General features: G+C 24.5%; 1 protein-coding gene across 1 annotated transcript; it reads right to left on the bottom strand.

The window, feature by feature from the left end:
- Nucleotides 1-3,390: 3,390 nt before the first annotated feature.
- LOC112593267 (protein takeout-like) lies at nt 3,391-11,149 on the bottom strand. The gene is made up of 5 exons (XM_025337634.1): nt 10,819-11,149; nt 7,507-7,750; nt 6,584-6,717; nt 5,855-6,007; nt 3,391-4,026 (listed from the first exon to the last, which is right to left on the bottom strand). The coding sequence occupies exons 1-5, from the start codon at nt 10,910-10,912 to the stop codon at nt 3,872-3,874; spliced, it is 780 nt and encodes a 259-aa protein (XP_025193419.1). The 5' UTR covers nt 10,913-11,149; the 3' UTR covers nt 3,391-3,871.
- Nucleotides 11,150-11,463: the final 314 nt, after the last annotated feature.

The following is an 11,463-nucleotide window of genomic DNA, read 5'->3' as shown; positions in this document are numbered from 1 at the left end:
TATACTATTACTCTTAGTATTATATTTATTCTTATTGTTTTAAGTAAATACTTAAACATAGGGCCAATGACCGGTGGAATTAGATAACATGTTAAATATTGTTAATTAAGACATTTTTACATGTTGTAAGTGTAAATAGTATTTATATTAACTTATTATTAAGTAAACGTTTAGTTATATTGTTAATTAAACAACTCCTAAGTACCAACATAGATATCATGTTTTAAATTCTTTTTCAAGACATTTTGACGTGATGTAAGTGTAAATTATTTTTATGTTGCTAAGTTAATATTAAGTAGTGTCATTAATTTGACCATCTGATCGCCTGAAACTGAATTAGATAACATGTTTATTATTGTCAATCAAGACATTTTAACATGTTGTAAGTGTAATTAATTTTCATATATTTAAGTTACTATTAAGCTAGTATTAAGGTAAGTCATGATGATCACTAATTTCTAATAGATATCATGTTCTGAAATGTTAATTAAAACATTTAACATGTTGTAAGTGTACATAATTTTTATTATTATTTAGTTAATATTCAAATTATATTAAGATGATAAGAAATACAATTTATCAATTTTAATACTTTTATGTCAATAGCTAAACAAATATAATATTCTAAATGAGTTTTTAGAAATTTATATTGGACAGGAGTTTCATTCACGTGATTAGAGAACAAGATTGAAGAATGTGTCAAAGACGCTTTCATCTTGTTGTAAGTTTAGGTTTAAATTAATTTTAGATTTATTGATGGTCGAAGTTCACTCCCAAGTATTAGAACACAAATTCATGAACGTTACTTTACGTCTAGATTTTGTTGTAAGTGTACATAGTATTTCAGTATATTATTTATTAGTTCTTATTCCTATTATTATAGTATTATCCATTAATACATCAAGTTAAAATTACATTAAAAAATAAATGTGAATGGTAGTTAAGTGTCAAGGAAAAGTATTTTATACTTAAAGTTAAATTGTAATTCTTTGGTATTCTAAAGTCTGATTCAATACCTTTTTTCTAATTTCAATAAGTCTTGTATTCATTTAATTGAGAACTTATATGAATACTTATAATTAGTTTTAAGTTATTTCTAAAAATTCTGTCTTATACCTTATTTTCAATGCTGGTGAGGGTTGTTTTTATATTAATATTAATTTATTTTATGTATTACTTTTTCTACAAAAATTTTGAAATCCATTTTTGCCTTTATGTTATGCATAATGAAACGAGTAAGAATATTTTAAAAAGAAAATTTGCCGTTTTTGTTGTTAAAAATATTCGTTTTATAGTACAATATTTTTTATTTAATATTAATATGTAACAAGTATAAGGTAATATATTGTAATAAAAGCACAAACATAATTTTTAATGTCCAAGAAATATTAACTATGTCATGTTTCAATTACTTCCTGATTTTGGAAATAGAGTTTTTAGTTGTATCTAGCTTTGACATAATTGAGCAATTTTTTTTTCATTTATGTTAATTTATACGAATTAGATCTGTATGTTGTGATGAAAAAAATAAAATTTATAATATATTAATATTACATTGGTCAATTTTCAATAATAATGTAGATTAAACATGTATTGAATTGTGTTTTGATGAAGTATGATATTGTGTGGTTACTTCAAGTCAAAGCTATTTTTTTGTACAATTTTTTTTTTTTTTTTAATTACCAAAATTATTGTATGTATTATTTTTAAATTTTTTGAATTCTTGAATTTTCTAAACCCATTTGGTAAATTTTAGAAAACATTATTAATTAAGTTTTAATATAATACCTACAATATACTGTTAGTCCGAATTTAAATACATATAGCTTTGTTTTGACTATTTAAAATTAGTCACATTTTAAAATGTAATAAATAATACAATTCAAAATATATGTATATTAATTATGCTAAAAATGGATGTTCTTTAAATAAAAATTAATTAAAACTTCAATATGGTTGTCTAAATTATTTTACCCTTCTGCAGAATATAATTTAAAGCAAATAGTTTTTAAATCTGCTATGGTAATTTTTGAAAATAACGAATCTAAATGTTTCAAATTCATAAAATCAAAATATGTTTCTACGTCATGAGGCATAAGGTTTGTGATAGTTTTCCTTTCAAGGTAAGTTATATGAAATAAAAAAGCAAAGCTTTCAAACACCTTAATGCTCCTTGCTGTCTTAATCATCATTCATTTTAACATTAGGTACTAAAATTCTTAATTTATTAAGTTGTATTTACTTTTTAAAATTTGAATGAAAATATTTAAAAATATTAAATCTTACATTTTCTATAGTACCTATATTGTACATTGGTCTTGTTTATAGTAATTTTTCCGAGACACGGGCATGTTGAAAAAAATAAAAATCTTACTGTCTACAGCGTGTAACTCACATGTCACACACAAAATGAAAGTAAACCAATACATTCATCGCTCCTCTAAGAATCTAAAAACACCATAAGGCATAGTAATTTATCACTATCTTTTATACATGTATAGATCAAATGCTTAATTATTCAAATGTATTCTATTTACAAGTTAATATTAGTGTAAAAATAAAAATATAATGGTTTGGACTCAAAACATAGTATAATACAAACTAGCCACTAGGTTGGTATAAAACACAAAATATGTAATCAATTTGTATGCATTTGTATATTTATTCTAATTGATCGTACGATAAACTAAATGATCATAAAATTTGTTTCATGGCAATAACGGTTTAAAAAATGAAACTTTCTTAATGCATAATTTTGCTATTTTAAGGGTTTTTTTTTTAAACATTTTTACTATTGTAGTATAATATAAGAAAAATAATATATCTATATAGTTTTAATCAATATCAAAATAAATTAATAGATATAAATGATTTTTCCAAATATGACCTTGGATAAATAATGGGGGAAATAAAATATTTAAATTGTATCAAGATAAGAAAATATCGATTATGGCCATGATCGAGCATTGACATTATTTCACTTTTGTTCAAAAGAATTTTTTTTTTTATTTTTCGTGCATATTTTAACGTTATAATGCATGTAAATCCGACCCCTAATTATAAGAATAATTTTGAAAATAATCAAGTGGTTATAAAACAGAATTTGAAGACATTTGATTCAATTTCACAAAATATGTTTTTAATAAGTAAACATGTATAATATATAAAATAATTTTTTGTTATTATAATTATAACTTAAACATATATTATTTATCAAACACTTCCAATTAATAGGTATATAGATAATAGAAGTAATTCGTGTACAAGATTTTATAAATAATATATAGTCGTATGAGTAATAAAAAATATAACATCAAGAAAAAAATGTATAAAGAATTTATGAATTAAGTACACCTATTGTAAAAGGTAATTATGAATTTATAATGCAACAATTAACTATGTCTTAGCTAATATTTAAATTACTTATATTCGAAAAGACCTAAGATTAAAATTACCTAATATTCAATAATTAACATAAATTTATAAATAGAAGAATTTAAAAAACGTAAAATAATGCAAGGAACTTGTAGATATTGATACCAGTTAGGTATCTAATTATTAACATTTTATAACAGTAATAATACCAAGCTATCATTATGTCGTTATTAAATATTTATAGTTTTGATTAGCTGAAAAATTTCAATAATAAGTACCTATTGTTGCAGTTGCTATTGCTTTTAGCACGAGAGTGATGAGTACATGACGAATTTATTTAGATAATGAAGAATTACTATTAGAGTGAACGATTATAAAATAATTTATCATACCTAAGTGCTCACCTTATAATCAGGTATTAGTATTAAAATATATCAATTAAACGTGGGCTTGCAAATAATAATAGGCGAGTAGAGACTTAAAAATACTAAATAGATTAACTAGTTGGGAAAATGAAGTCGTACGGTACTAGGTCGGACACCGACCCCAGCGTGTTTTTCATAATTGTTCCGAACGCATCACCGATTGCAGGTCCAAACTCTTTAAGTAAATCTTGCCAGTTCTCGTTGAGAAAAAGATTCATGTTATCTCCTGAAACAATTAGAGAGTTCGTTAAAAATACTGCTCAATACATGCTATGTACAGACGACAGTAAAACATATTATTAAATATTACGATTTTATTAAACACGGTTCTCTTTCAATAGTACGCTTATAGTACCTACCTAAGAAAACCGATTCCCATTTCATAATTATTACTGAAATTGTGTTTGTTCCGATGCTGAAAGTCGGTTAACTTGATAAAAAATTGTAAAAACCTTCTCTAAATTTATTGTAAACTCAGTGTTTCTATAAAAATTACAATATATATATAGGGGAGAGGGGGCACAGTGAGACGATGTAAAATATACTAAATAATTGATAACAGATGAATAAAATTTAGCGGTTCATACAATCGTAACATTCGTAACGATATGCAATGATACATTGATACGATTGATACGTAATGTTAATTACGAAGCAACTATCCTGTTGTCGTTTGATTCTGATTACCCAATATCATGTTTATTAGTTTATTTATTTATTACCATTTTCCACAATTTTGTTATCGTAACAAAAAAATTTAACCGACAGTTTTTTTTTTTCGTGTCGTGTAATTTAATTTAAAGGTAAGTACGTATTTACTATATTATCTTAATAGTTAGAAGAAAAAATGCATATTGTGTGATTTATTACACATCTGAAATTTTGCGTTTAGGTGCTTTTTTTAAATATTAAACTTAAAACGGATGTGTGGGGCACTAAGACACATAATATATTATGTAAAAAGGTTTCTAATGACATTGTTTAAGTTTTGATTTTTATTTAACGTGTACCCAACATTTTAAAGACTGAAAATATTTTAATATTTCATGAAAAAGTTTTTATTTATCATATTATATTACGTTTTGTTTTCTAATTTAAAATATATTGTTTACATGATTTGCAAGACTAAAAATATAATAATATTATAGAAAAAGGTTTTTAACTATCATATATTGTTATGTCATGTCTTATTTTTCTATTATTGTCTCAGTGTAGCCCACCTCAAGTCTCACTGCGCTCCATCGCTGGGGTACATTGTGGTGACATATTGATTTTTTTTTTTAAATGATAATAAAATAAACAAATTAAAAAATATATATATATAGAAAACGACATTGCACTAAAATGTAAGTTTGTTTAGAAAAAAAAAACATGAACTACTTTTATATAATTCAAATTGAATGAGATATGTTAATTTGAACATTTAGTGTCTCATTGTGCCCCCTCCCTCTCGCCTAAATAAAAATAATAAATTATTATTACAGCGTTATCAGTTGTGTAATATTGCAATAATATGTGTGTATTTAAAAGTAATAAATACACAGCGAATATTATATGTTTAAAATAATTGCAATAAACTATATCTGTTTTTACCAATTATATGTGTAAGCAGTAACATAAATTTATGTTCTTATAAAGATATTTAAATTACACTTATTGTATACATCTGTTGACAAGGTTATCTTCTATTTAGATTTCGACATAAATATTTATTAATACCTAGGCATGTTTGGTAGATAGGTAATTTAATATAATATAAGGATACGTAGAAAAGACTAAACGAGGTCTTATATTTTTATTTATCTTGCAAGGTTAGTTATTCTTATGATCTACTAAAAAAAAGGGGACCTACCTACTTAACTTAATTATATTATGATTAAAAGAAATTTGTGACGCGTGCATCTTAATGTGTGTGTAATGACTGTAATATTATATACAAAGTATAACTTGTATACTGATAGATGAAAATAGCAGTACCTATTTACACGAGTACATGACGTATCTTAAATATTTAACTTACAGATTGCAATTTTTAATATGTTACGTCCACTTACCCAAAAGCTTGTCGCCGTTGAATAAATTATCTAATTTCAGTTTCATTCCTTTTGCATTGAACTTTAATTCACTGTTGGTGATATCCACATAGTCTTTTTCATTCGCTCGTTTGATTAGATCGTAGTCATATACATACGTGAATGTTATCCCGTCTAATAAATTTATAAAATACAATTATTTTGTAGTAAGGATTTTGATGACTCGCATTTTTATAAGTGTTATACCTATAACGCTAATTAAGACATAAATTTGTTTTATTTTACAATTCAAAATATTATGTATTTTATATTTTGCATTTTTTTTTATATTTATTTAAGGACTGTTTTTAAATTTATTTATGTAATTTAAACATATATTCATAAATGCTATGGGAATTATCTCTCCCTATATTTTTATTACAAATAAAAACATAGTTTTTAAAGTACACCTGGTAAGTACCTAATTTCGTGTTTTTTTCAAATTGATAAATTGAAATGATTTTTTTTTCGTCAACTTTGCTAAAATATAATCAACTACAATCACTGAAGCTGTTTTACATTAAATACATTGTAGTTATCTGTTAATAATATATAAAAAACACTACAAATGTAATAAAGTGAGCGTCAATGTATTATTTTTTATTTGTTTTAATTTCTTATGGCATAAAGTTGGTTTTTTAGGTAATAAATATACAGACTATACTATTTTTTGGGTAAAAATAGTTGATATGGTTCACGAAATTCACTCACCGACTGTGATATTGGCGTCCCCGTTGCCTTTGATCGGCAATATCAGAACTTGTCCTTCCACAGAATATTGTCCCAAAAACATACATCGATCGAGTTCAAAGTCCCATTCTACGTGTTTTTTTTTCTCATCCACCCTATGTACACAATAATTTTATTAAAGAACTCTTCAGAATTATTTTTTCGATGTACCACAAACTACTCATTGTCTCAAAAAGTGATGTTTAAAAGTTATTTTGCTTTGAAATATGAAGTTAAACATTTATATTGTTTAAAAATTTAAGAAATACAAATAAAACAATGATAAAAATTATTATTATGTTTTATATTGACTTAAAAATCATAGAAAAAAAATGTATTTCCAAAACTTAAAAAATGAGAATTTTATTTTCGGTGTTCGAACGTAAGCTTAGTTTAATTTTAACATATGATTTTTATATACTTTTTCTTAGTTATGTACAATATTGACAAACTTACGAAATTATTCGAAAAACTGTATTTATTTATTAAAATTCACAGCATATTAAATGTAAACCACATATTATGTAGGTAATTAAATATTATGTTTATAATAATATATTTTCACGAATACACGATAACAGATAGGTACCTAATACCTATATCTATTATAGCGAGTCAATATTTATGCATGCATGCTGACTACCTAGTTGTGTAGATTCACAATATGATTAATACACTTAAAAAACGTACTCTTATTATTAATAAATTAACATTTAAATTTAAAGAATAATTAATTTTTAATTTAATTAAATAATATATTTCGTTATCTTTTTTTTGCATGAGACTAAATCATTGAAAAAACCATTTTGCATCCTACTCGTTATTTAATCCATATGGATTTCATTCAGATAGAATATAAATGTTCATAATAAAATAAGTTATAATCTATAACTTTGTTTTCATACCTGGCTCTGACGAATTTCGTCTCCCTCAGTCCGTGCAATTCGCAGTTCTTGCACGACATCGTTAGACCTACTTGTTTGGTGCCCTGTTTTATTGTCAACTCTGGTATGACCAAAGGATCCAATTTCGGTATTCGGTACTTGGGGTCGCCTTTGACTATACGTTCGATTACCGGAGCTCCTTTGCGCACGACGCATTCGTTTAAGTTTGGGTCGTCTCTCAGACAGCCCTTACCGATGTACGACGCTGTAACCGTTTATGAAACCGTAATAACTACATCCATCCGTTACGTTATTAAATTTGATATACATAATACATTCAGTGTTATCTTTACTTGTGGTGCTTGGGGTTCAAGAAACCCCGAGCTACTGATTAATACTAACAATAGACCAGAAGCCAAACAATTTATTTATAATTTTTATTAACTATTAATAAATAATATACCCATCATATATTGTATTTATTAATAGTAGGTATATTATTATATAATTTAACATTTTTGATCTCACTATTAAATTATTTTATTTATTATTTATAGTATTATTTATAGTTATAGTATTTGTGTACGATTCTTACAAGTTAAAATAAATAAGAATTATTGTACATTCAAACTTATTGATATACATTTTTAATAATTAATGTGTTTTTTTATTTAAAAATAGACGTTACAATGATATGATTGCTTATAGGTATTTAAAAGCATTATGATGATGTCTGCGTATAATTTAAGGTTATAAACACAGCTAATTATGATTTTTATATAATATATGTATACCTACTGAGTAATTCTATTGTCAAACAACACTTACTATTTAAAAATCTATCAACGTTCTTAAAAATATTTTTTTTTAAGTTTTTACTTTTTTGAATAATAACATTATTTATAATTTATAATTTATATTTTGAAACAGAAATTTTGTCCGAGTATTTCGATACATAAAAATTGAAATTTATACAAGTAATTTTTGAGTTATAAATATGTAAGTTTCAATCAATCGAGTGGAGTGATTTGGAAATATCCCGCAAAATGTTGGTCTGTTCACCAAAGTTCTAAATACGAGTACTTATAAAGTTATCTCATAAAATATTCGTCCAAATTTCGATTTTTACGCATCAAAATACTCTGAAAAATATTCCGCTTCAGAATATGAAATTAATAATGTTGATTTATTTCAACTGGAAATAATGTAAAAAAAATATTTTTAGAACATTAATAGGTTTTGAAATGATGAGTGTTTTGTATTTGATAAAAGAATCACCTTGTAAAAAAGTGCTTTGAAAAAAAAACAGTTTTGTGAACAGTGTGAACATCTAATCTAGAAGGTTTAAAGGATAAATTGCAATAAATAATATTACCTATAATTAATATAGTTAAAGAAAAAATAAATATTTTGTTAAACCACTAATCTAATATTTGATCAATTAAATATCATCGTGTAATTATTGTAATTAATAGCATTGTTGGTAGCCCTCCTTGAGTCAAACGTAAGTATTTTCAAAACATGTCAATGTCAGTATTGATTTATTTTTTATTTCAATAAACAGTTACAAACATTATATTGTTTAATATACATACATACTTGAAATTAATTTTTAAGTGGCATATATTAATGTATTTTGTTTGGTGACAGGTATTTTCACGAAGGTCATTTTAGGATTTTTTTATTTTAATGTTAACCCCATCATAAATATACTTAAATTAAAATGTTGTTTAATATGGATTATAACATAATATAGGTACGTTTTTAGATGTTTATTTTTAGGTTTATAAATTAATAGTGTTATAATAAAATTACAACTAAATATGAGATGACTGATTATCTTACACTGTTTTATTAATGTAATTGTGTTCGTTTAAGTTACTGATTATACATAATCAACATAAAAATTGCATTTAATTGTTATTATATCATAATTTAAGTTAAATTTATGATAAAAATATAGGCTTTTAATCATATAATTATCCAACAAAGATTTTTTACTTTTAAATGTTAAATTTTGTTTTCAAGATTCAGATGAAAACTGGATAGTGAATAGTATCATATAGATTTTAAATTTTAGAATAAACTCCTAATCTGCATCGTATAAGTACCTGGTAATCGATCTATAATAGTTTTTCTACTTGTTATACATCTGATATTATATTTATATTTAATTATATATAAATGTCTAAAAACTAAAAATTAACTAGATTTCAATTTTTAGTATCTTTTAAAATACCCAATAACATGTATAAAGTTATGTACCTATGTAACATTTTGACCCTATTTTAGGTATCTACAGACTAAATTCATATGTTACTATAAAGTCCAATGCTTAATTTGATTTTATTATTGTGAGTTGATAAATAGTTGAGTATGAATGGGGCTCGAAGTTATTAAACTCTAAAACAGATTAAATATGCTAAAACAAAATTTAAGATATTTAAACGAAAATATTAGTGATACAAAAATAATATTTTATATGCACTTATTAAAATGGTTTAAGTGTAGTGTAATATTAGACAAAAAATCGTTTTATTAAATTAATGGAAAACGAAAAAAGAAATATCTAATAAGTAGATAACTGATTGCCGGTTGCCTGTTAGCGATAATAGTTATTGATCTGGAAAAATGTATCGATACCAAAATGGTATTAATAAAAATATCAATTTTTTAGAAATAATAATAATATATATATATATATATATATTTATGCACTTTTTGTACAAATTTAAAAATTCATATTTCTTTAAAATTTACAAATTAGGTATGCAAAGTATGAATTTTAAAGTTTTTTTTTAAAATATAATTGTATAAAATAGATTTTTAGCTTAGTCTAGATATAAATCAAGAGTAAAAAATATGCAGTTTTTACAACTATGATTACATACATGACTTATATTGAATTATCGATTATTATAAAATTTATCAACAACTATAAAATGTAGCTCATATTAATAATAGTTTTAACTTATGTTGTTATAATTTTTATTCATATAATGATGGTTAACATGACTTTAAATAAATGATACATTATACGTTACTATACTGGATAACTAAAAAATCAATTTTATTTGTATAATTTATAGTTCCACGGGTATTAATAATGTATTCTACAATATTATTTTGAATTTAACGGAATTATCACACTAAGACTTACTTTATCGTGTAATAAAAAAAAAAAAAAAAAAAACTACTTTCAATTTGTTGTGTTTAGTGTTGCAATACTGTTTCTCTAATATACTTTTAAATTAGTTAATTGATTGTAATAATTGGCGAGTGATTAATGTAATAATTGTTTTTTTATAACTTTTACATAGATACATTACTTACGTAACGGTAGAGCTTGGAGCTTAGCCGATTCAACATTTTTCACGATCACATAACACGTCAAAAACAAACACACCACAAATTTCGTCGTCATCATTATTTACCTCGTATACTACAGGTATGCAATTATTTACGCGGATAGAATACGCAAATGGCACATGCATAAAAGAAGTACCTATTGAATAGTGTAACTATATTATATAATAATAATACTTAGGCGAGAGATCCGGCTTGAAGATAACGCTGTTTTAAATAAATATGTATCGAAACGATGTCCATATAGTATATCTGCGTAACCGGCGACTGAATAAACCATAATATTTTTCTTGCATACCTATATATACATCTCATACATCTCATACAGATTATATTGATACGCGTTTATAATGGTAATTATTATTATTATTTAATTGTGGTCTGCACACCAATTCGATTTCATGCGATTGTTTTGTATTTTTTCTCGTCGTCCTTGGTCCAATATTTCTATTCGACCGCGGTGGCGTTCAAATACCGTTACGTGTGACTACAGAGTACAGGGGAGTATAATAGGTATATGATATTATTATAATATATGCGCAGACGACGGTGCAGTATTGCGGAGGTATCATCATTCATCACTTATTGAAACCGTTTTTATATCATATAAAT

The sequence above is a fragment of the Melanaphis sacchari genome, unplaced genomic scaffold (genome assembly GCF_002803265.2).
Source record: "Melanaphis sacchari strain LSU unplaced genomic scaffold, SCAv2.0 Contig0_pilon_pilon, whole genome shotgun sequence".
Classification (NCBI taxonomy): Eukaryota; Metazoa; Arthropoda; class Insecta; order Hemiptera; family Aphididae; genus Melanaphis; species Melanaphis sacchari.
The sequence above is the reverse complement of the archived record's forward strand: the minus strand, read 5'-3'. Positions and strand labels throughout refer to the sequence as shown.